Genomic DNA, 26,660 nt, shown 5'->3' on the forward strand with positions numbered 1-26,660 from the left:
TGTGCCATCACTTCAAAATCTTTAGCTCCCATCGCCCTACTCTGTCCCTTGTATCTCTCAATTCTGTGGTATAATATACCATTGCCTGCATCCTCTGCCCTTCCTCCTTCATCCTCCTAACCCTTCTCTTGGCCCTCCCTCTCTATATACTTATTTTGTTGGGCTTTGACTTAGTCTTTTAAATCAGTTCATCCATTTCTTTTCTTAGAATATTTGTTTCTGTCGCCTCCCCACCCCAGAAAGCCAACTTTATACTTGAGCTTGTGTTCTTAAAGCAACTAGTGTAGCCTAAGTAGAGTGAACACAGAAGAATTTAATATCCCTTATTGGTATGTTCTGACCATCGTCCAGTTAAAGTTATATTTTCAACTACTCTTTCTCAAAGGAAAAATAGGAAGATAAAATAGTTTTTATCTTTATCTATAAATGTTACCCAAATCATAAACTACAAGGTTCTGTAAAATGCTCAATGCATTTTATCCTATCTAAAACTGCCAGTCTCTGGGTTCACTTTGACCTTAATTGGGTGTTTCTTCTTATCTCTTCATTATCTTTTTAAACAGTTTTGAAAAGTAAACTTGTTTGATGGCTGCTAGATAGCAGAAGTAAATTATTTTTTATCAAGCAATATGTTTTAGTTACCAATATTCAGTGTTTCTATGCCACTGACTGAAACAAAATTCAGTCATTTGTAAATGCTAGAGGTAGATGATGTCTGTAAATCCTTCTCTCATTGATTTCTTTTCATTTGTTCTAAAGAAATGCATTTGGCTAGAAGTTGGATGTACACTAAAAATCTCTTTGTTACTGTTATTGTTTTGCTGTTGGACCTCAGAGACCTGAACTTGTTAAACCAGACACTCTGCCACTTGAGTCACATTCCAATCCATTATGCTTTTCTTATAACATCTAATGTAGATTTTTTTTCTAATAAGGTATCCTATGTGTGCCTGAGCGACCCTGGACCTTGATCCTCCTAGCTGCACTGTCCAGGTAGCTGGGATGGCCACTGTGCTCCACCTTGCCCAGCTTTTTATTTGTTGAAATTGAGTCTAGTGAGCTTTTGCCTGGGCTATCTTCAAATTCTATTCTCCTGATTTCAATCTGATAACTAGCTAGGACTATGGAGGTGAGCAAACACATGCAACTTACAATTCAGTGTTTAATATAAATGTGTAATCTATTAAGCTAGATATTGCAGATAGTAAATATGCTATCAGATGTCCGTCATGGACAATACATTATGAGAATGACCTCTAAAGTATCTACTCTGTGTCATTTAACATTCCCTGCTCTTGCCCCTCACTGACAGTGTTTGGAATCCTTCATTTATAACAAGCTTAACATCTGAAGCTGTTGTTATAAAACTCCTGTTGGCTAATGTCTCTGTGTTTCAAGTTGGATATAATTAATTATATTAACTGCATTTCATGTTACACCCATATTAGAAACAATGATATATTTGCGATGCAACAAATACTGTTTTGTTGTTGTTAATGGATATGACATGCATGAAAATTGTCTTGCCTTTCCTTCTTTTAGAGCTGTAGTGCTTAGAAATTAATTTGTCATCACTTCCTTTGGTAAAAAGCCTAACATCCCAGTGTTTCTACAACAACTGCATGTTTTAAGAGGTTGGAACTCAATTTATAAGCTGTAAATAAGGGAAGTCTAAAATTGGGCAAAGGTTCAAATTTTTTCCTATTTTCATTTCCATTATAATCTTTGATGATACTTTTTCTCTTTTAAAAGCTTGGGAGACTTCCCTGATGGCAGTGCCATTGTGATATTTATTTGAATGATTTCTGAATTTCAGAAGAAAAAAGAAACCCTAGTAGAGATAATTCTCTAAAACACTTGAATTTCTAAGCTATAGCTCCTTTGTATCCCATATACTTTAGGAACATTGAATCCCAGGTGATCCATGAATCCTTCATCTTCCCTGTGCCCGTGGAAGGGCGTAGATAATTCCTTCCATTTTCTAGCAATGCTGAACACTGTCGAGACTCCCAACCATGTTGTGTAGACATTAAAAGGGCTAAGGAAAGGAAATATGTTTATTTAATCATATGCATTCATGGTGAGTAACGTTTGAGAGTGAAACTAGTTGTGGTTCTGATTTATTCATGTCAATGTAGCCTCACTTTCTTTAATCTGGTTTCCTTTTTAGAGTGCTCCTCTTAGAAAATGGTGGCCTCAAGATATGTAACGTGACCAGGTCAGATGCTGGCTCTTATACTTGTGTAGCTACCAATCAATTTGGCATTGCAAGGAACACGGGCAGTCTCGTCGTGAAAGGTATCTTATCATCTTCATTTGTTCTTTTAGGCGTATTAGAAGTGCCTATGCATCTCCTGACCTGTATCACTGTGTCAAGCACATATATTGTGGTTGGTATAATATACCTGGATTTCATTGAAAGTTCTGGCACTGTCCTCGGTGGTGAGATGCATTCCTTTCAATAGGAATGCAGGACTGAGAGTTAAAAATGTTACCAATATATTTTAATAAGTTTCCTATTGTAAAAATACTGTACAGAGGGGTTAGAGTTACATGAGCAAGGTAATGAGTACATTTCCTATCAAGCATTGTTACCTCCTCCTTTGTTTTTCCCCTACTATCCCTTCCCTCCCACCTCCACAACTACACTCCTCCGCCAATATATAACTTTTGCAATATTAAAACCTATACTTTGAAATATTTGAATTTTTACAAATATGTTACTATGTGGAACCACACCTTTGGATAAAGTAAATGAAAAGTATTAGCCAGTAAATGTCATTTAGGGGTTCTCTATGTAGGAATGGTTTACGTGGCTATAAGGCTACTACCTGATACACACCTAGTCCATTTTGAACAATGTAGTTCTAATAATCAGTAAAATAGACCCTCTATTATAATAAGGGTTTTTTTTCCAAAGTGAAAGTATTAAATCACAGTGGTCTTATGAGTCATTATTATATCCCTTTTACAGTAAACAGATACACTGGTACAGTTTAGGGTGGAAAATATGGGCTATTACATTTCTTTCTTTTTTTTTTTTTTTTGAGAGGTAACAATTTCTTTATCTCTAGAAGGCGAGTGAGCGCTCAGTAGAGTTGCTTAGTATTTCAGTTGGCTTGGGCATCTTCGAGAAAGTTTTGACCATATTGTGCCATCAAGGAGTGGGTTAAAGTCATATAACCAGTCATTCATGTCTTTCTGATATTAAATTTCTTTAAGATTTTTAAACTAGTATCAATCCAACCTTCATTTATCAGCAAGGGACATAATTAGTATCAGAAGTGTCTATTTTCCATTTTACTACTTTACTATTTTTAATCTCAGCTCATAAAACTAGTATGTTTACTGGAAACCATGCCACTTTTATCAGTTCTCACCTCCCAGATGATAAAAATGACTGTCTTAGTAAAGCAATATGAGCAGCTAATTAAGCCCAAATGATTAAATTCAGGAATTGATGCTTTTTCTCTATTTTCTTCTATTAAAAATATATTGGATAAAATAGCTGCTAACTTCAACTATCATTTAAAATGGCTTCTGGAAAATAAATACCCACCTTTATCCTAGGAAGATATTTTTGCCAACTTGTTTCAGGCATATTAAATTATGTCAACAGTTGTCTGAAACACTCTGAGGGAAATGTGATTGATAAAATTTGATGTGTCAAAATCCCACCAGTGTGGTACATTTTGAAAAAGAAAAAAATCCTTCCTTAAAATTGTGCTGTCATCAGTTTTTAAGACAGGGATGGACGCAGTGTTTCAAGCTATAAGCTGTGAGTATATCATTTAATAACAGGGTACTTCGGCAACTACCCACTGTCAGTTCTCATATGCTGAAATGTACCACTACTTTGTGTTTGAGGAAATGACAGTTTGTATAGGGGAAAAATGGAAGATATTATTTTAAAAATATCATTGTAAGGTTAAAAGGCACATGCAGTATGCTTTTATTTTATAGCAGTAGTTGATTAAGCTATAATAGAGGATAAAAAAAGCTTTGCAGTTAAATCCTGCAGACATGAACAAATCTAGAGGCATTCAAATGAAGCAGGGAAGACAGAGGCGATCAGTAGGAGAGATGTTTGCTCTGAAAGCAAACTAGTGATTTACACCGGTATGTGGTCCACAGTACCTTAGAAGAACCAGTAGTTTTCCTGCTTAAGTGCAGAATGGGCATCCTTTCACTCCAAAAGCCAAATAAAACCCCAAATTATTGGATAGAATGAGATGACTGAATGTACTCTCTTTCCCTCAAATGATTCTTAAACCTTTGGCATGATGTCACTCACTTGCATTAATAGCTGATGGAGAAGAATTGACAGAAGACTCACATGAATGTTGAATAAGAAGATTGTGAGCAGGTGCTGCTCACATTGTTCTGATAATAACAATTATATGTTCAAGGCAGGTACAATGCCCTGTACTCCGCCAGACAATGTCCTAAGTGAAATGGAAAGAAGTGGAGGTGCACTTTGAGATCTTTATTTATAAAGCACATCAGAATCCACAAATACTCTTCTCTTCTTACAAGGCAGAAATGGTGGAATAAGATAATTCAGTAGGCCAGCCTACGTCTTTGTGTAATTTTCATGTTCTTTGCTGGGATTATTGAAACAAAGTATCTTACCTTTCTAGCAGCAAAACCTACCCTATGCAGTATTAATATATATTCAATTATACAAAGGCATGTATAAACAGAGTAACTACATAAGCACATGAAACACGTATGAGTAATTTTTTTAGAAATCATTATTATTATTGATCTGTGAAGTATAGATTTTATTAAATTGTGTCACCATCATACACATCATTTTAATTAGAATGCTAATTAGGAATTTGACTGTATCTAATTGTCTTTTATAGGAAAATGTTAAAGATAGCCATGCCAAAGAATGATCACGTCATAGTCTAGCAATCCACAAACTTAGTCTGGGACAAATTTGTATTAATATGAATTGGTTCCACCATTTTCTTGCCTATTGAGTATATAACTCTTTGTTGAGATGGTTTGATATATATTTGTGTGTGTGTCTCTCTGATAAATTCTCATCTGATTGTTAAAACAGAGTCAAATATAATTTTGCTTCTCAACTGGAACTCAGTATATGCTGACCTTAAATGTAATAATGTGCTGAAGAGCAAATGAGAAATTTCAGTACAGCTGATAAAACAATCATCTCTCTTTGAATTTACTTATCATCCTCAGTCATGCAAGAAATGTTGTTGTTGGATAACATATAAAAAGATAATAGTTACAAGAGGAAGATATTTCCCAGCTTAGTTTTTAGCTGATATGGCTTATCAGTGTTAAGAGGATTCTGAAGTTATCTGCACTGTTTGTCAGAAATTTCTATTTCACTAATGCTCCAGGATAAGGCAATTTTCCATTCAGACACTGCAAGGGCAATTAGCGGCCGCCTTGCTAGATCCTTGCAAGAAGCCGGATGTAATTTGAAGACATGTTGCCAAGACACCAACAGGGACTCCAAAGGAAAGAGAGTTTAAGGGATTTTATTTTAGAGGACTTAGATTAAAATTACATAGTGCCTATACACTAAGAGGTATATGAAATTCACCTTAAAAAAAGGAAAATTACTTGATCTGGCATTTGGAAAATTATTAAAAAGCAAAGTAACAGCAGGCTATAAAAATGATCATGTTTGCAGGCAACATTTGTTTTTGTTTCCCCACTGGAGAAGTTTTGGATGTTCAATTATAGGCCTCATTGCTTCAGCATTATTTTCAACTGAAATGTCGGAACTTGGAAAAGCATATCTAATGTGCAAATTAAGTTTATTGCTGCTCATTTAGTTGTTTATTCTTTGTGATAGAAGTCTTTATTATACCAACAACCAGAATGGCCTATTCATTTTCTCCAGCTCAATGAGTGGGTTTCCTAATACTGAATACTCACTAAGAGAAATCCCCGAGACAGGTAGATAATTGGAGACACTGTGGCATTCAAAGGCTGTGAGATATACCATTCAGCCCTGTTGGAAAACCTAGCTCAATTGAACAAACAAAAAGTATAATTCCAGACTACTAAGAAGACATCCTGGAATACCTATTGCATAGTATAGGGCTGACAAAAGCAGAGAAGTACACTGTGTAAGTAAACATCTCCTTGTACATCTCCTTCCTTTGTACTTATTTATTTTTCTTTAACCCATGATTATTTTAGGGGTTTATCAATAGTAAAATTATTTTTGAGATCAAGGATATATAAAAATTTATTATCTTGATGAGAATGAAACTTGCTTTTCCCCTTCAGTAGTGGAAAAAAAAAAGCTGAAGCAATTTTTATTTTTACTTTTTTCTTTTTTTTTGGCAATGATCCTGGAGCTTGAACTCAGGATTGGTGCTCTGCCTCTGAGCTTTTATGTCCAAGGATGATGCTCTACCACTTGAGCCATAGTTCTACTTCCAGCCTTTAGTGATTCACTGGAGATAAGAGTCTCATGAATTTTCCTACGCAGGCTGGCTTTGAACTGTGATTCTAAGATCTCAGTATCTTTAATAGCTAGGATTACAGGCGAGAGCCACCAGTACCCAGTATTAGTGAATTTTAGATACTTGGAAAACAAATTCCTTCAAGTAAACATGTGAAAATGTATCAGTATATGCATTCACTAATATTAGTGCTCTTTGGTATTCAATTAATTTAGTCTTAAAAAATATAAGACATAGGATGTAGATTAAATATACAATTATGTTAAACAAGTGAGTTTTTCTGAATGTATATTATATAGTAGATATTGAACAGGAAAGATATAATTTAGGCTCACATTTTAATTTTTACTGCTCAAGACAGTTTTTCCATATGATGAAGTCTATGATTGACAAGATTTTGGTTTTCCTTGTTTTTAGATGAGATAGTAGCTGTACGTCTAGAGGTGGATGTTAAGTAGAGGAGCTTAGACACATAAAGATAAATACCAATGTATGTAGTGCTAGACACATAGCCCCATTGTTTACTAGGAGGGATCCTGAAGGCTTTGTTTGTTGTTCATGAATAGTTTTCCTTGCTATCATCACTAGTTACTTTTCTTCAATACATACTTGGTTGACAGCACTGTGACCAGCACTTAAGCAGTTCCTCTCCTGTGTCTTTGCAGCAAAAGTTAATAAGTGCCAGAGGGCTCCCCCCCCCCTTTTCCCTTCCTTTTAGTCTTTCTGTAAACTTATGAATTATTATGTACACAAGACAATTTCACATATTGTGTTGACAAGGTTAGAGGAAATAATATTGTAATGAAAAGGAATTGGTACTTTGTCTTGTAGAGTGAGCTTTCATTTAGTATTTATTGCATTTTTAAAAATTAGAAGTCTATGTTACACATAAAAATACAGAGTTTTACATGTGTTTGCTGAATGTTTGAAAATGAATATGCCTGTAAACCGCAACATACCAAGAAGCAGAGTTTTACATGTGTTTGCTGAATGTTTGAAAATGAATATGCCTGTAAACCGCAACATACCAAGAAGCAGATCATGACATCATTCTAGAATTAATTAGAATGTACTCTTTCCATTCATGCTAAAAAACCTTCATCCTCAACCCAGAAACAGCTTTGCTTAAAATCTTCTCCTACCTTATATTTCATACAGAAAATATCTGTAGCTAGCTTCCTCTTCCAAGCAATAGTCTGTTCCTATGCACCTCCTATATTCATTAAAAATTAGCAAAGCCAAAGTTAAAACTACAAGAACCGCTAACTGTTAACTCTCCTTGTCTACAGTTTCCCTTCCAAACCTGTACTCACACTGCATTTGGTTAGGAATCAGAGGTCCAATCATTTTAATTTTACTCTAGTCTAACCCTGAAAGAAACAATTAGGTTGTTCCATTTCTGAACTAGCTAACCAGCTCTCTGCTCCCTAGTTAAATTATGTTCTAGTTATGTTCTTTCTCCTCCTCCTCCTCCTCTTCCTTCTCTTCTTCCTTCTCTTCCTCCTCATCTTTCTTCTTCTTCTTTGTCTTTCTTATTATTTGAATTATTTAAGCTAATAAAATATAAAATATTTGCCAGACACCCATGCCAACATCCTAGCTACCAAGGAGGCTGAAATCTGAGGATTTAGGTTCAAAGCCAGCCTGGGCAGGAAATTCAGTAAGACTTCAACTAACCATCAAAATTGCCTGAAAAGGAACTGTATGACTCAGGTGGTGAAGTGCTAGACTTGAGCAAACAAAGCTCAGGAACAGCATCCAGACCCTGAGTTCAAGCTCCACCCCCCACCCCACCAACAAAAATCTGAATCTGATCACTTACCACACTCCAATTTAGCGAAAAGTTACAGCTGTAGAAGAGTCTGTGAACACTGTCTATTCAGAAGAAATATAAAAATGATGCTATAAGTATGTAATCACTGCTTTTTAAGTGCTAACAGATTTGAAACTGAGTAGTTGACATATCTGATTTATTAAGTAAAAGCCGGCGTGAAGGTACTTTTCATGAGTAAGTGAAAAGCTAGTCCTATTTTGTTTGTTTGTTAGCCTGGAGGATCTGTATTTACACTTTGATTTACATTTACATTGCTTCCTAGGAAAATATTTTATGAACTTGTTCATACTTCCTATATTTGCATGATGCATGATTTGATCTTAGCCGAAGAGCCAGAAATGCTACTTGCAAGATTCTTTTAAATCTCAAATTTTGAACAGTTTGTTTTTTTTCTCTAGACTGTTCCCTTGTTTTTGTTTGTTTGTTTGTTTGTTTTATTCTTTTACTCTGGAGTTGTTGATAGTCTTTCAGTATTTACTCTAAATCATATAAATTTTGAAGATTAAGACAAATGGGTAATAGTATCTGAAGGAAAACTGGGATATATTGACCGTAATTACTTGGTGCTTTCAAATAATATTTTGCCTGTGGTGGCAGGAAAACAACAGATATCGCATGTAGATTTTAATCTACAGAGACCCAGGCCTGAGCACATAATCTTGTACATGGCTGAGACCAACATTCTTGTCATTATCATTATATGTAGGAAGGATGAAAGTACATTAAATAATTATTTAAAACATTTTGCATTTCTGCTTTGCTAAAAGTAGAAAAATATAGACTCTGTCACACTAATTTCTTTGTTTGGGGCTTGGTTTTTCACCATGTCTTATTTCAGGATATTGGTTTTGATTTTCCTATGTTTGCTTTCCCTTGTTTTGTTTGCCTAGCTTTCTAGGACTTGATAATAATTTATTGTCCGAGTCCCTCTCAGTTATCAGCCATCATTATCTACTTGCTCTGTGTGTCAGAACTCTGTTGCTTAAACACTCCTTTCTTTGTTCCCTCCCTCTCTCTGTCTCCCTTTTTTCCCTTTCTTTTTTTATCCCCCAGTGTACCACAATTTCAGGATGAGGTGCTGTGGTTTATATATTTTCAACCAGACTATATTTTTAATTACTTTTTTTTGTGTTTTTTCCATTAACAAACAAACAAACAACAAAACTGGGCATTGTGACTCAAGCCTATAACCTTAACTACTTGGAGATTGTGGTCTGAGGCCAGCTCAGATACAAAGAAGCTCTCAAAACTCCAGATCAATCAGTGGCTGGGTGTATGATGAATGCCAGTTACCTCTAGTCAGGTGGAGAAGAACAAGTAGTAGGATCATAGCCCATGCAGTATGGGCATATAAAGACTGGCTCTACCTAGAAAAGAACTGATTCAAGGGTGGAGAGCTGGAGGTAAGACTCAAGCAGTAGAGCACCAGCTGAGCAAGGTCCTGGCCCATATTTCAATCCCCAACACTGTCAATTTTCTTTCTTACTATGTTTTATGTTATGGATGTTCTTTTGTATATAATCATTCTTTATTATCTCCTTGAAACTATTGCTTATAACTTTTTTTATTTACGATTATTTCCCTTGATTGATCTCTGCTTCCCTAAACTCCCTTTGTGTTAATCCTTCCTCTGCATTCAGCAGTATACACAAATACCTTGTGTATCCAAGCTGTTGCTTCCTCATAGCTAAGATGGAGGCAGCGGTGAAAGTTATAATCGGGTTTGGGATGTATTGTTTTAGTGCCCTTCCTACTATGATAATATGCCCGGGATACTAGCTTGGGAAAAGCCGAAGCACATTGTGTTTAGGTATTTCCTTCTTGAGCTCATTAGTTTCCTGGGACATTTGTCTAACAATTTCCTTGCCAGAGAACAAAAATCCCCAGGTAGCATCCTTGCAGCTGAGTGAGGGTTACAGGACAGGTATTTCACTCCTGTGTGAATGCTTGCATTCCCTTGTGTTCTGCACAATTCCCCCACCTCCAATTGTGCTGCACTACCCACAGTCTACTACTTTCTGTTTCATATCCTTAAGGTTGAGCATCTTTCTGTCATGCTAGCAGCATGTCAGTTCTTGCTTGAGCAATATATAATACGTAGCTAAGAAAGCACAATTCAGGAGATAGTTCATCAAAAACTCAAGCACTCCACTTGGATTCCACAATAATTCTTTTCAGTGAAAATAATCTCCAAATGGTGACAAAGTAAAGATTTTTTTTCTTTGGTGCCAGTCTTAGGGCTTGAATCCTGGGCTAGCATGTTGTCCTTCATGCTGAAGGCTGGTGCTCTACCTCTTGAGCCACAGCTCCTGTCTCTCTGGACTGGCTTCAAATTGAACCTCAGCTCTCAGATCTGAGCCTCCTGAGTAGCTAGAATTATAGAAGTGAGACACTGGTGCCTGGAAAGATAAAGATACTTACAAATAAAGCCTGAGAGGATTCCCATTATGTTGTCTTCTTCTTACATTACATTTTTATTATAGTTAAGTAATTGTACAAAAGATCACAGTTGAACACATCAGTATATGAGTACAATGCGTCTACATCAGCATCATTCTATGCTGTTTTTAAGTACACATGGCATGTATTTAAGTACAGTGCCATGTTTTTTCCACACAGATGATTTCTAGAGTGAAAGTAATGTAGCCATCTCCTCACATAGTTACTTACCTTGTATTTGAGCTGAGAATACCCGATTCTCAGCACATAGCCAGTGTTAAGTTTAGTGCTATTAACAATAGCTATCATTTTGATGATTAGATCTCTGGATTTATTCTTTACTCATAACCAACATGTCCTAATGTCACTCAAGACTTTGTTTCTGGGGGCCACCATTCTACTGTTTCTTTGTATGTGATATTCTTAGGTTCCATGTGTAGATTAATTCATATGGTATTATTCTTTCTGTGTCTGATTGGCTTCATATCATTCATCTGTGTTTAGCTCTGTTGTCAGAAATGTCATATCTCCTTTATCTATCAGGCTAATTAATATTACCATCCATTGTGTGTGTTTTGTGTGTGTGTGTGTGTGTGTGTGTGTGTGTGTGTACATGCCAGTACTCGAGCTTGAATTCAGATCTCATGGTCTCACTCATTTTTTTTTTTTTACTGGTAGCTAGCACTGTCCCTCTTGGCTGACACCTTCAGTCTAGCTTTTTGGCTGGTTAATTGGATATAGATTTTCTCAAACTTTTCTGCTTAGGTTGGTTTGGAGGCTCTGTCCTCTGGGACTTAGCCTTCCAAGTAGCCACCAGGGATTGACTGAAAATTCTATTTTTAATTACACACCTCCGTGTTGTCTTTCATAAGAGTTATATCAACTCACAATCTCCCCAGCCATGTACAACAATTTGCTTTTACTCGGGACCTTTCTAAAACCTATCTCTTATTTTTTGGTTAATAACTATCTGAACAGATCCAAGGATTTGATTCCAATGGTCCTGATGATTATAGATATTGAGCTCCATCTATTTCTGTTGACCATTTGTCAGTCTGCTTTGGAAAAATGTCTGTTTACTTTCAAACCTATATGAAAACAAATACAATGTTCTTATAAAGACTACAATCCCAATGAATATCATGGGGAGAAAAGGAATGAAAGAGCAGTGGAAAGAATTATAGCATTGCTAATGCTTATGCGTGGTGTCATTTGAGATTTAAAAGAAGAGAACCTAGTTTCTAAAGAATTTATTTCTAGTCATCACAAATTAGCTAGGGAGAGAAAAATATCAGAGAATTCTGTCACCTGTTTGAAGTGCTATTTTTACATGAGTTTACTTTACATTGGTATCTTAGCAACATTTCTATAATGTTATGGATATACCAAGGCAGAACCATGGTTTTTTGGTACATAGGAATAGACTGCTTGTACTTCCTTTGAGAGAAGTGGATAATTTCAAAAACAATGTAGCTGTCATTATTCTGAAAACTAACACTGTGAGTGATACCCTCACAGATGAAGATTTGCGCCAACTTTAAGGTTAAGAAACAAAGATCAAGAATAATTCCCAAACAAGTCTATTCTGTGTGGGCAGATGAGAACCATTGCACATTTGATCTCTATTCCCTGGCTTCTGGAAATGGTATGCAACTATATAATTGGCTATTAACACCACAGAGAAAACAGAGCACCAATCCCACCTCTCTCTACATAAATTATACGACATGATTCTGACATAAGCCTTCATATAAACTGTGTGTATGTGTGTGTGTGTGTCCGTGTGTCCGTGTGTGTGTGTGTGTGTGTGTGTGTGTGTGTGTGTATGGGTGTGTGAATACTGGGGCTTGAACACAGGAGGGTCTGGGCTATCTCTTTTAGCTTTTTTACTCAAGCTAGCACTCTACTACTTGAGTCATAGCTCTACTTTGGGTGTTTTGTTGGTTAACTGCCTGGGATGGCTTCAGTCTTCTGAAGAGTTAGAGTCACAGGTGTGAGACAGTAGCAACAAGTATTATATTGTTTTATGTTAGCTGATGTACTGTTAACTGAAAATGTATTTTAGAAGCATCTGTAGTAATTGTGTCAATGTAAATTTGACCAGGTTAGTCATAAAAAATGTCATGTAGTCTATTAAGCATTCCTTAAATTTCTTAAAAATAGAATGGGTAGGTGAAGTTGTTTAGATATAATGGCATGTATGTAGATTCAAAATACTAATTATGGAAACTCCAGGATTTTATTACGTTAGGGACTTATCTCAGGTATATGTAGGGCCATCTTCTTGTCATTTTAGAAGCTGAGTGGAAAATATTTCTCACTACTTGGAAATAAATCTTCATTCTCTTATCGTCATTCTTTGGTTGCCATTTATTGTTACTGGTAATTAAAACCATAGAAAATAATACAAGGATGTTTCATGTATACCTCACCCACTGTTGATAATAAACAACTTTGTCCAATGTTGCTACAGCCAAATGTTAATTAACAAGACATAAATTCTGTAAATCATATACGTTCTACACACATTTCAAAATTTATTTATGTGGTTATTTTGCCTGGCTTTTTACTCTCTAGGCTGGCTCTCTACCCCTCAAGCATCTATTCTTTGTTTTTTTGTTTTGTTTGGGTCCTAGGCTTGAACTCAGGGCTTGAGCACTGTCCCTGGGCCTTTTTGCTCAAGGCTAATGCTCTACCACTTTGTGCCCAGCACCACTTTGGGTTTCTGGTGGTTAATAGGAGATAATGGTTTTGAACCACAATCCTCAGATCTGATCCTCTTGAATAGCATTGATTACAGGCATAAGCCACTAGCACCCAATGAGCATTTGTTATTTCTTTCTCTTTTTTTTCTGATTATTTGAATTTGTCTGGCTGAACTGACTGCAGAGTGAGATTCTCAGATCTTAGGCTCTTGAGTAGCTAGGATTTCATAAGTATGGTGCACTAGAACATGTGTTCAAATGTCCTTTGAAAGGATTAGGGAATCTCCTTTTGAATATTAAAAAACTCCATATTTTAGCTTAACATTTATTTTTATTTTTTCAGCTACTTGTAAAATATTTGAATTTTCTATGATTGTTTCTTAAACATGAATATATATGTTAGAATATATATCATATACATGATATATGTTATGTAATCATGTTCAATAATGAAACATTTCCAAACATTTTTTTTCCTTTCTTCTCATCCTTAAATATACTAAGAGATGGTTTATCCATTTACAATGTTCCATAAACTAGCAAGTAAGGAAAAATCTTATCTATTTCTTCCATCCAGGAATTCTTAGAACTTCATTTTGGCTAAGGTATTGATGAAGCTCAGAAATTAGATGAAATGTTTAGAAATAATAAGTTAATCTTGAAACCTTTCTATATTTTAGAAGCATTGTTAATCTAGATTTTTTTTTACTGACTGAACTTTTTCAGGGATCTGAAACATTAGAGACTTTTTGACATTATGTCAAATAAGCTCAGATTTCCCTTAAGGTTCAAATTTCAAAAAGCAATGTTTCTCACAGAATGATCCTTCAACTAACTATGGCAAATCACTAGTCCATGTTCTAGGGTACCCTGAGATCTACGCAGTTATTTCTGGTAGAAGTCAATGAATTGACATTTTGAACTCATTCTCTACAATTAATATCCACACTAAAAAATTAAAACCACTAGATTAGTTTTTTTTTCAAGTATCTAAGGAACATTCAAGAAAAATAAAATGATATGAAAAGAAAAAGTACCAATAACACTTTTTTGTTTCATGAAAAGGGGGATTAATTAATCTAAATGTGTCATAAATGACAGAGTCTACCAAGAATCACTTCTATACTTTTTTGTGTGTGTGCCAGTCCTGGGCCTTGAACTCATGGCCTGGGTACTGTTCCTGAGCTTCCTTTGCTCCAGGGTAGTAGTATTCTACCATTTGAGCCACAGCTCCACTTCCAGCTTTTTTGAGTAGTTAATGGGAGGTAAGAGTCCCAGAATTTTTGCTGCCAAGCTGGCTTTAAACTAAGATCCTCAAATCTTAGCCTCCTGAGTAGCTAAGATTATAAGTGTGAATCACCAGTGCCCAGCAAACTTCCCCTTTGTTTAAATTTGTTATAATTCATGTCCTAGGGATGTCTCTTATCTATAAATATTTCAGTGTTAATAACCTGCAATTATCCTGGCTAACTCTGATGGAAATATCACTCATTAGAAAAAATATAGAAGATATGCAGGTATGTCCCCTTCCTCCTATTCCCAGTGTCTGCAGAACCACATCCTGTCCTGTCTACTTCTGTATCAGAGAACATTCCATAGCATGGAATCCAGGACCACTGTCAATGGAATGCTAAACAAGTTCTGCAGGGCTCCCTGCTGGAGAATATCCCCTGCCTGGTTCAATGGTCTGTGGTTGCTTTCAACCACTTACTCATTTCATCTCAAGTGTTCTGCAAGTAAAGTTTAGTGAGATTATGGCACATCCACCCAGCCATGCTCCGTAGCAGTCAGTGGTTCTGGACCAGGATAGATGGAGGTGGTAGAGGCGGCAGCAGGAATTTCATTGGATGAAACAGAGACTGCACGTGAAAGAGACTCTGAGGGAAATCACCTCCAGGACTAAAGTTAAGAAGAGGGTAGCTTGCCCATCTAACACCAGAGACTGTTCCTTGGGAGTTGTAGAAATGTTAACTGCCCAACTGGAGCATACAGGAACTATTATTAGTCAAGCAGTGGACTTCCATAGTAAATGACTACAAAAGGAAAGTGGCTTCTAAGCTTGGACATTTGCAACAAAGTATATCAGAGAGTTACTCCCTCAAAAGTTTAACATTTGTTACTGTGAACATTTGGGCAACTTTCCCTAGCTAATATCCTCGATATAAAAATTTAATTTGAAGATTATTCTATTCAAGGACAAAAGCCCTATTTTTATAGGATGCTTCAGGGGAACTAATTATTAATAAGTTTTTCCTTGTAATTGAAGCTACAGCAGTGGAAGGACGAACATGAATTCTGAATAAAGAGTAAATCACAAGCCACTTTCAGTGCCCACTCCAACTCCACAATTTCCAGGCTCTGACACATAGACATTGCATTCCTCTGACATCCACTTACATAAACATTTAATCCGGTCTTACACAGTATGACTTTAACCTGACAGAGGAAGGGTTAAGTCCTTGTAGACACACAGAAAAGTGTTTCATGGTAATCGTTATCTCTAATTATCTGAATTTTACTTTTGATGTTGAACAGAAATTTATGTTAATGTTTCATAAGATATAGAATAGTCTTAATACTAACAAAAAGTATTGATTGGCAGGAAAACGTTTTGCGATGTCAAAATTTATCAAGAAGCACTTGCCACTTTTTATTTGTAGGAGCCAGTTATATCAATTGAAGAATACAGTTGTTAAAAAATATAAATTTCGATGGTATGATAAATTTTAAGTAAAGCAAGTGAGAATCTCAAGTGATCAAGATACAACTTTAGTATCCTGTTGTTCACCATTTTAATCCAATTATTTATAGTATTATTTAGCAATCTGACAAGAAAAGTATGCCACTTGTGATATGCAAATGCATGCTGTTGCTTTGGTATCATTATTACATTTAATGAGTAATGAACTATTTCTAATAGGAAGAGTATTGTTGTTCATATATTTGGTAGGAATTCTTTCCTATTTTGGAACAGAGGACTTTTTATTTTCATTATTCACAGGGACCTATAGATGAAGTAGCTGGCTTTAATGAGATCAAGTCAGTTCCATACTGCAAATGTCCTCCAGCTTCTTCTTCACAAGTGAACTCCTACATTTCTCTCTGCCGAGTCCTAGACCTGCTGGAAAGATTTCTACTTTGCATATACCATCAGTGACTTCCATACCTACTCATCATAGATGCTTTTGTAGAGCATTGTTCCCTCTCCTTGCAATTCTCTTTACCTAGCTAAATCTTCTTATCTTTTACTTCTCCATGAAAACAATTCTTTCCCCAATAAATGAATCATCCAAAAATGCTAGCTAGTAACATTTTCAAAGGATTACTTGTAATACAGAGCATTTATCATAATTATAACAATGGATTGATTAATGGATGATCTCTTTAACACCACTGATCTCTTTTTTTTTCCTTTTTACTTTTTTTTTTTTTTTTTTTTTGGTCAGTCATGGGGCTTGAACTCTGGGCCTGGGTGCTGTCCCTCAGCTAGTCAGCTCAAGGCTATTGCTCTACCACTTGAGCCACAGCACCACCTCTGGTTTTGTGGTGGTTTATTGAAGATGAGTCTCACAGACTTTCCTGCCCAGGCTGACTTTGAACCTCCATCCTCAGATCTCAGTCTCCTGAGTAGCTAGGATTACAGGCCTAAGCCACTGGCAACTAGCTCCTCTGATCTCTTGAACACCAACTTCTCTCCATTGATAGAGCTGTATGAAGGCACACACATGGTTTCATTTTTTATTTGTGCTGTGTTTGTGCATCTCTCTCACTATGTGTCTCTAATACTTAGCAGAAGTCTTCATGAGCATGTAATATGTGCTCAGTAAATATTAATAATAAATTAGGTCATTTTGATTCTGCCAAAATGACCTTTTAGTTAACTCATCTTATAAATGTAAATAAGACATTAGCATTGTTCTCAGCGAAAGTACTGAGAGGGTGTGTGTGTGTGTGTGTGTGTGTGTGTGTGTGTGTGTATGTTGTTGTTGTTTTTATCTTTTTCAGGAGTGGACACTATCCCTGATCTTTTTCAAGGCTAGTACTCTGTCACTTTGAGCCACAGCTCCACTTCTGGTTTTCTGGTGGTTAATTGGAGATAAGAGTCTCAGGAATTTTCCTGCCTGGGATGGTTTTGAACCACAATTCTCAGATCTCAGACTCCTGAGGAGCTAGGATTACAAGTGTGAGCCACCTGCACCTGTCTTTAAGAAGCGGGTTTTTTTTTTTTTTTTTTTTTTTTTGCCTTAGATATCACTTACCCTGATTTAGGAAGAATTAAAAAGGGTTTAGGATAAGAATAGATCACAAAAGTCTTCTTGATACTTCTCCCAGGAAATAATGAAAAGTAACTGAATAGTAATAAAAGGAGAACATTTCTAGTGAAGATTGAATTGTTTACTACATTATATTCAGAAATATAATATATTTTTGCATTTTATATGGTTCCTTTATCACTGTGTACCTTAATATCCATGTCACTACTTTCTACTCTCTACTTCTGAGTTGTTAGTAAAAAAAAAACATTAAAAACTTAAAATTCTTGAATTCAGCATTTCATTGGTAATATTTAGTGGCAAACTGCTTTTAAGTCCTTTTCCTAGTGTAAATACTTGAGACAAAAATAATGGATAAAGAAATCTATGCAATTCTGAGGACCAGGGGTTACATATAGCTCTGTTGTTGGGGATTACTAAACAAAGGACAGAGACAGCATAGGGCATCATATGACTAGAAGAATATATACCAGAGACAGGGGCAAACTGACTTTTGTAACAGACCTACTTTGGAGATAATCTCTTAGCCCACTGATTCATTAATATTAAATTACATTCAGAAGGTCATGACCTAAACATTTCATGAAGATTTCCAACTAGCTCCACCTTCTAATTCATATTCATGACAGATTTCAACATGAGCTTTCGTGGGAAAAGAACACACGAATCCATGTGAACACAGAATACAATTTCAATGTTATTTGTTGTGAGTATAACTTAGAAACCAAGCGGAATTGATGCTTTTGAGCATCTCAGAGAGAAAAAATTTACAGTACAGATAATCTCTGGACCCAGAGATTCTCAAAAGTCATTTTACTATGTCAAAGCATTTTCATGTATAAGCTTTTCCCCACAATTATCTGCCTTCAGCTTCTATTTCTGCATATACCTCCTTTGATACATATTTTTGGTGATATGGAGATTATCTGAATCTAGATGTAGGTGTGGGGGTTCCATATAGATATAAAGCTATCTTTTTGAGTAATTCACAACATTGTGGAATTCCATCCATTTCTTCCACTAGGAAATATAAACAAAAAACAAAAATGTTTTATCTTTGTGTGTCTCTAAACGTAGGACTCTTCAGAAAACTGGAGTACTCTTTGAATTGTTCTTTGAAATCTTTGCCAATGATATACTAGGGCTTGTAGAACAAGGATTGACATTGAAAATGGGATCTCTAGTGGAGTGGTTTTTATGATGGATTTGTAATTCAAGCATTGAAAAAACGTGGATACTCATGTTTTATGTTTTCATAAAAGAAAAACAGAGTCATAGAATCTGTCTGATTCATCCTTCTAAAATTAAACGTAATGTTATGAATTCATTAAAATCTATAATGGTTATAATCCTCGGAAGAGTTTGTCACAAGGGCTAAATCTAACATAGACTATTTAGAGCTGTACCTATTATTTCAATTATAATGTTAATATACATACATACATACATACATATATACATACATACATACATACATACATACATACATATATACTTGGGATCTTTTACTTCTCAGGCAGACATTGTACCACTTGAATCACATCCACAAAACTTTTTTAACTTTGATTAGGGTTTTTCCTTCTACATTCCTTGCATATCCCAGACCACGGTCATGTACCTCCATGCCTGTCTTTGATGGCTGTGATACTGTCTCATTTACTTTTACTTGAGGCTGGATTTGAACTTTGATCACCTCATTCTCTGCCTCCCAAGTAGCTAGAATTTTCTAGATTTTACTAGTACAAGCCGTCACACCAAGATTTATAACTGGAATTTTAGAACAAAATGAGAGAGAGAGAAAGAGAACAAGAGAGAGAGAGAGGAGAGAGAGAAAGGGAGAGAAGAAAGAGAGAGAGAGAACATTGTACATTACATAGGTGAAATGCTCCCCTTTGACTTCTACACAGTTTTGTAAGCTATTTCTACATAAAGTCTAACTAGAACTATAAGTAATAATCTGCATTAGTGAAGCGCACAGCGCATTGGGGGGGAGGGAGCAATGAAACTGTAGTAGAGATCAAATTTGCCCCAACTGATCCCATGCCAAGATCCAGTGGTATCCTCTCCCCATAGGATGGTATTTTGTTCATTTTTAAACAAACACAATTTCTTTCTCTCAACAGAGAGAACTGTCATCACGGTGCCCCCGTCTAAAATGGATGTCACCGTCGGGGAGAGCATTGTCCTCCCTTGCCAAGTATCTCATGACCCGTCCATTGAGGTTGTATTCGGATGGTCGTTCAATGGAGATGTCATCGACTTAAAAAAAGGAGTAGCTCATTTTGAAAGGATTGGAGGAGTAAGTAACTGAGACTTTTATGTGCTTTAGAAAATGAATCAAATCGCTTACATGAATCACCATCTTTCATAATTATTCTCTCCATCTTTATTTGTGAAGATTATCTCTGTCTGTTTATGAAGCTGCATCTGGTTTTGTTTTGTTTTACTTTACTTTATATCTTTCATAGAAATACTTGTTTTCTCAATGCAATTATAATAAAGGGGATAATAAGAGGAATCAATTATGAGCGACAACAACAATTCTAATAAATCTTCAAATTTTCAGAACTGCCTCATACTTGGTATTTATCCAGCTGTAAAGAAAATGAGACCCGCTGTGTGTGTTTATGCTTTTATCCATTTCCCTCTCTCTATCTGCAGGAATCTGTTGGGGATTTAATGATAAGGAATATTCAGTTAAGTCATTCAGGAAAATATATGTGCACAGTACAAACAACTCTAGAAAGATTATCTGTTGCAGCTGATATAATTGTTAGAGGTAAGAGTGATCACACATTTTCATTCATCAACCCAATTTTGTTGTTATTGTTGTTGTTATTGTTATTATTATTATTTTGGTCAGTTGTGGGGCTTTAACTCAGGGCCTGGGTGCTGTATCTGTGCCTCATTGTGCTCAAGATTAGTGCTCTACCACTGGAGCCACAGCAACATTTCTGGTTTTTGAGTGGTTAAGTAGAGATAAGAATCTCACAGGAACTTTTCTGCCCAGGCCAGCTTTGATCCATGATCCTCAGATCTCAGTCTCGTGATTAGCTAGGCACTGGCTTACCATCCCTATTTTTGATATCTTTATGATAGCTCTTTGAGGTACCAAGTCATGATAAGAGAGTGATTCAAAACCATGCAGATGTTTTATTTCCACAAGTCCAGGACCCCAGATTATTGGCCTTATTGGTTTGGACATTAACAATGTGCATCTTATCTATTGATAATGAATGATCTGACTTGGAGAACACTATCAGCCCCTAAAATTTTTATATTGGCCTTTTATTTGTAGTAAAATAGTTTCCCTTCCTCCTCCCTTCCTCCCTTCCTCCCTTCTTCCTTCCTCCCTTTTTCTCTTCCTTCCTTCCTTCCTTCCTTCCTTCCTTCCTTCCTTCCTTCCTTCGTTCCTTCCTTCCTTCCTTCCTTCCTTCCTTCCTTTCTTCCTTTCTTTCTTTCTTTCTTTCTTTCTTTCTTTCTTTCTTTCTTTCTTTCTTTCTTTCTTTCTTTCTTTCTTTCCTTTCTTCTCTCTCTCTCTTTTTCTTTCCTTCTTCCCATCTTTCTTGGATTCAGGAACTAGACAAACTCTATCACTGGCGGCATATCCCCAACACTTTTAGTTACTTTTCACATAGGCTCTCCCACATTTTCTTCTGCCCACTTGCATACTACAATATTCCTATTGCCCCTCCTGAGTAATTGTGATTATATGTAGGTACCAACTAACCCGGCAGATTTCAACATCGCATCTTGCTACTATTTATATAGACTAGTCTGACATCATGATCGTCCTATCTCAGCCCCCTGAGCAGCTGTGTTTGTAGTCATGTGCCACCATGCCCAGCTATAACACACCATTTTTGGCAGAGCAGAGTGAAATGTTTGTCTAGTTGTCTCTAGAAGTTATATTTACTTGGGTTAGATGTTGAGGGAGGAATCAGACTGTATTTCTCAGTTTTTAAATTTAGCCATCTGTCAGGGGTATCCATTCACCCCACGAAAGAAATTTTGCACCCTCCAAAAGGAACATTTCTCAATTAATGACTTGCTGTGTAAACTGAATTAAGAGGACCTAATTTCTATTTATGGCTATACATGCATTAAGGTGGATATTATTTGTAAAAAATAAACCATCCTGTCTTCAGTCAATGAATGTAAACACTTCCAGTGTGGTCATCCTAAAATACCATTTCAAGGCCCCCCAGGTCCTCCTGAAGATGTGCGAGTGGAACACGTTTCTAGCACTACATCCCAGCTAAGCTGGAAGCCAGGCCCGGATAATAACAGTCCCATTCAAATATTCACTATTCAAACACGGACGCCTTTTTCTCTGGGTTGGCAAGCGGTTGCTACAGGTAAGTAATATAGGTTTAAGGAGATTTTTTTTAAATATATGTGTGTGCTTATATTGGGGCTTGCATTCTGAGTCTTGCACTCTTGCTTGGTTTTTTCCCTCTCAAGACTGGCAATCAATCACTTGAGCCATAGCTCCACTTCTGCCTTTTTGCTGCTTCATTGAAGATGAAGTGGCTTCCTGCTCCATCTTCAGATCTCAGCTTTCTCAGTAGTTAGGATTACAAATGTGAGCCACCCGTGCCATGCGTGGAAATAATCTTTTAAATAATAGTATGATTTAAATGTGATCTATTTGATATGTATCTTGATTAGTTTAGCATTTAGTAATTTAACTTATCATTGTGGTTCTTGCCTGGTACCTGAAGTGTCTTGCTCTTTCTAGTCCCTGAAATTCTCAATGGTCACACGTACAATGCAACAGTCGTTGGTTTGAGTCCTTGGGTGGAATATGAATTTCGTGTTGTTGCGGGGAATAGCATTGGGATTGGAGAACCCAGTAAGCCATCAGAATTGCTAAGAACTAAAGCATCAGGTAAGGAACCAACATTTCCTCAAACATGGAAGATTCCTTATGGTATAGTTCTTAAAGAAAAAAGGCACAAAGGTGTTTTTGTGTGTGTGTGGGGGGGTCCTGTATGTAGTATATTGAGACCAAAATCAGAGTCAGCAAACCAGTGGCTCTGATGATCATGGTCTTATGTGTTTATAGAAACGTGTCTTTCCCCTCAAACATAGATGGAATTACAGATGATTACCTTTAAGCAGCATGTTAGAATAAGGGCTTTTTCAGAAGCTGTCTTTCCATCTGGTCTCTTCCTTATCAAATCCAATAGTGGTTGACGGAGGCAAATGAAATGCTTATTTCATTAAGATGATGTAGCCAAGAATTAATTGTCTCCATTTGGCACATGCAGTCGTACATTTTCAGCCATTTCTCAACTCTGACCTAGTTATAGCTTCATCCAGCAATACTATAAATCCCTCCATATCCAGATGAGGCAAATCCTCCAGTCATTTAACTGAAGCACTAATTGAGCATTAACTGGTTCACTGAACAGCAGAACACAAGTGGAACCTGGCTGTAACTCATGTCTACTTAAGCTCTTTTCATGGGATCATCTTTGTTCCATCCCAACTTTCGCATCCAGGACAACATAAGCCCTGCTGGATTTGTGCAGCTCACAAAGATCACATTCGTCCTCACTTATGTAAACAAGGAATCATTTTGCTGTTGCTAATTTAGCTGAACAAATATAAGTGACTTCAATAAGCAGATGTCAATGATCTACTTCCTTCCTTCCTTCCTTCCTTCCTTCCTTCCTTCCTTCCTTCCTTCCTTCCTTCCTTCCTTCCTTCCTTCCTTCCTTCCTCTCTTCCTTCCTTCCTGTATTTTTATCAGGTTAAACCCAACTCTCTCCCATGTTAGTTACATGTTCTGCTCACCTGAGCTGTATTTCCAGCCATAACATCATATTTCATCCAAGGGATGATGCTAGAGAAAGCATATTTGGCAGGAATTGTATTCAGTTAAATTATGCTGCAAGTCTTACTGAGGAGCAAAGTAACCAACAGGACATTAGATAGGTTTTATTTTGGCCAAGTTGAGGTTTGATACATGAACTGTGGACTTCTGTGACCAAGAGTCTCCAAATAGCAGTGGTTCTTAGCCATGATAAGTGAAGATCAGCTGAGTTATATAGAAGTAGAAACTTCCAGGACTTACCATAGAACTGCTGGGCCAGAATCTCCAACTGTATTCCTCTGGATATCAGCTTTAGTTTCCAGTTGTTTGTTTATAGCTAACTTGAAATATGCTAACTCTTATAACTCTGATCCAGACACTGAAGTTCTTCTAGTAAAGATTGCATGCTACCTTCTCCTGACCATTAATAGTTTCCTGTGCAGTAAGACAGGGTATTCAGACCAATTTTCCTAACATTATAAATAATACTCAAGCTTTCCACTCTCTCTGGATCTGTGACTCTCTCTCTCTCCGTCTCTCTCTCTATCTCTCTCTCTTCTTCTGTCTCTCTTTTTCTCTCTCTCACTCTCTTTCCCTTCTTTCCCTCTCCCTTTTCTCTCCCTCTCTTAAGTAGCAAATGCTAACTTCTTAATGTGGTTTCCATTTTCACAGAGGTGATTTTAAAATTGAATATAGAAAAAGTACTTCATGTTTCTCAGGGCACTGGAAACTCCAGAGAGAATAAAATTGTCATTTAAAAATACATTTTTTACATAGCTAAGCCCTGCAAATGTCTTGGAATAGTGTCACTATGAACTTCCAAGTACAACAAATCTAGCAAATATGTAGGCTCTACCTTGATTCGTGTTTCTTCTGATGAAAGGTATTAGAAAATTTTAAAGAAACGATCATTTAGGTTCAAGTAACGTTTAATTTTATAATGTATATATGGTATATAATTCAAGTGCAAAATTATGTGTATTTCTATGTAGATAATATCTATTGGGCAGTCATATTACTATATCTCTATCATGTCACACATCTTAATGAAAGAGGAAAAAATCAATTAAGACCTAGATTTGCTTAGGCAATATCTACAATGAAAAAGATTCTGAAATAAGCATTTAAGACTAATATATTTTAATCCCTGACTACCGGTTCGCAACCATACCCAGACACTTCTACCCCTTCCAAAGGATACTGGTCAAAAATGTTTATATGTACACACACACACACACATACACACATACATAATGTCCATACATATACATACACATTCATTATAATGCAATACAATAAAAGCATACTAGGAAATTTAGCCACTATCCATCACAGATTCAAGATAGTTTTGTTGTTGTATTAAGGAAAATGATGATTTTAATACTCCCATGTGTGTGACTGCAGCCTCACTGCATACACTCACAGTTTTCCTCAGTTTTACAATATGCCTTGCACTATCATTCATCACAGTAGTCCTCACCAGGGTGGAGTTGAAGGACATATTGTTTGTAATTGACCAGAATAATCCTGCTTGTTCCACTAGGGCATTAGATGTAAGGATGCAATGGAAATTTCCACAAACATCGCCTTTGCAAGAACCGGAAGAGACTTGAGATTCAGACAGTAGTGTTACATAATAATAATCTCTTAACATTGAAAAAATTTAAGTTTAAATGTTCAAATATTCTGATGACTCACAAAGACAAAAATAATTTTTAGTTTCTTTATTGACAAAAAATAATGAATTAATATACTGCATCGGTAACTTGTTTATAGCACAACTGTATAATTAGGCACTAAATCAACAGTGTCCCTGTTAACCATCTGAATGGGACATCATTTTGCCAATTAGTAGATGATGCATAATAATGTCAAATACATGATGCTACTCGATTTTTAATTAATTTTGCAGCCAGGGTGCTCATGTATCAAACACAACTGTGTCCTCTCTTAGAAATTTGGATGTGTGTAAACATAATTTATGTTCATTAAAAATGCAAGACTCTCAGAGTGTGCCTGAGTGAGATTTCACAAGGTAAAATTCCTCAACAAAACTTCATCCTGATGAAGACATCCCTCCATTAATTGCCTTCCAACATTCCTCTCGGTTGCTTTTAGTCCCAGTCGTGGCTCCGGCGAACATCAATGGTGGCGGAGGAAGTAGATCTGAGCTCGTCATTACGTGGGAGGTAATTTTCTGTCCAACTGAGTTCTTTTGAAAAGAAAAAAAAATGATTTAGTTGGCCAGGAGAAATACTGAAAAACAAACAAAAAAAAAAGGTTTATTTGATCACTCCTAAGCGTATCTAAAAGATGTAGAATAAAAATACATCATCCTTATGATGAATTATTTAAGGATTAGTATTAGAAAATGTTTCCTTCTGCTCAAGTCAGAGAATGTGACTAACTCAGCACAATTTAAATGTAAGGAAACAATTTCAAAATCTATAGAGCAAGAAGGATTGGGATTAGGGGGGGAGGGGGAGGCTGGGAAGGGATGTGAAGGGTAAACAAAGGAGGAGGCTGCAATGCTTGGTAAGAAATGTATGCATTATCCTGCCCATGTAACTGTAACTCCTCTGTACAGTATGTTCACAAATAAAATAAAATTAAAAAAAATCTATAGAGCATTGGTCAGGAGACTTTTCATTATGACAAGGTGAGTTAGGCACAGTTTGCTTCATGAGCCCTAGAACTATTTTATTGTGGAAGAATATAAGCAAAAAAGAATTATTGTCCTAACATTGATCTTTGCATTCAGCATCTCATTCTTACCCTGCCTTGGCATGAAAAGTTAGGTACATGGAATCACTTTTCCAGTGATTGTATTCAATATCAACATATAGATTCATGCTGTTACTGATTTTAAATTTTTACTCAGGTTTATTGTCGTAAATATTACACTTTTCACCAATCTAAAGTTGCTCATTTCCAGTAGCTCAAGCCTACTACAATAGAGTAGAATTCTATCATATGAAATGGGATGAATTATACTCAGTCCTCTATCTTTTTTTCTTCTACTTTTCTCTTTTTTTCTCTCATTCATTGTGTTACCACTGTAGAGCTCCGAATAGGTGGTGTTGTGAGCTCAATACAAGGGGCGGGGTATGTGGAAAAGAGCGTTTTCTAATA

At 36.3% G+C, this 26,660-nt stretch overlaps 1 protein-coding gene across 1 annotated transcript in view; it reads left to right on the forward strand.

The window, feature by feature from the left end:
- The window catches only part of LOC122108014 (contactin-6-like), a 253,962-nt gene that overhangs the window by 209,903 nt on the left and 17,399 nt on the right, over positions 1–26,660 (forward strand). Inside the window, 6 exon segments of the mRNA XM_042679950.1 lie at positions 2,171–2,298; positions 19,831–20,006; positions 20,369–20,486; positions 21,907–22,065; positions 22,449–22,598; positions 25,647–25,717. Of these exon segments, the coding sequence (XP_042535884.1) occupies positions 2,171–2,298; positions 19,831–20,006; positions 20,369–20,486; positions 21,907–22,065; positions 22,449–22,598; positions 25,647–25,717 (802 nt within the window).

Source organism: Dipodomys spectabilis, unplaced genomic scaffold (genome assembly GCF_019054845.1).
Source record: "Dipodomys spectabilis isolate Male_0828 unplaced genomic scaffold, ASM1905484v1 ptg000054l, whole genome shotgun sequence".
NCBI classification, from domain to species: Eukaryota; Metazoa; Chordata; class Mammalia; order Rodentia; family Heteromyidae; genus Dipodomys; species Dipodomys spectabilis.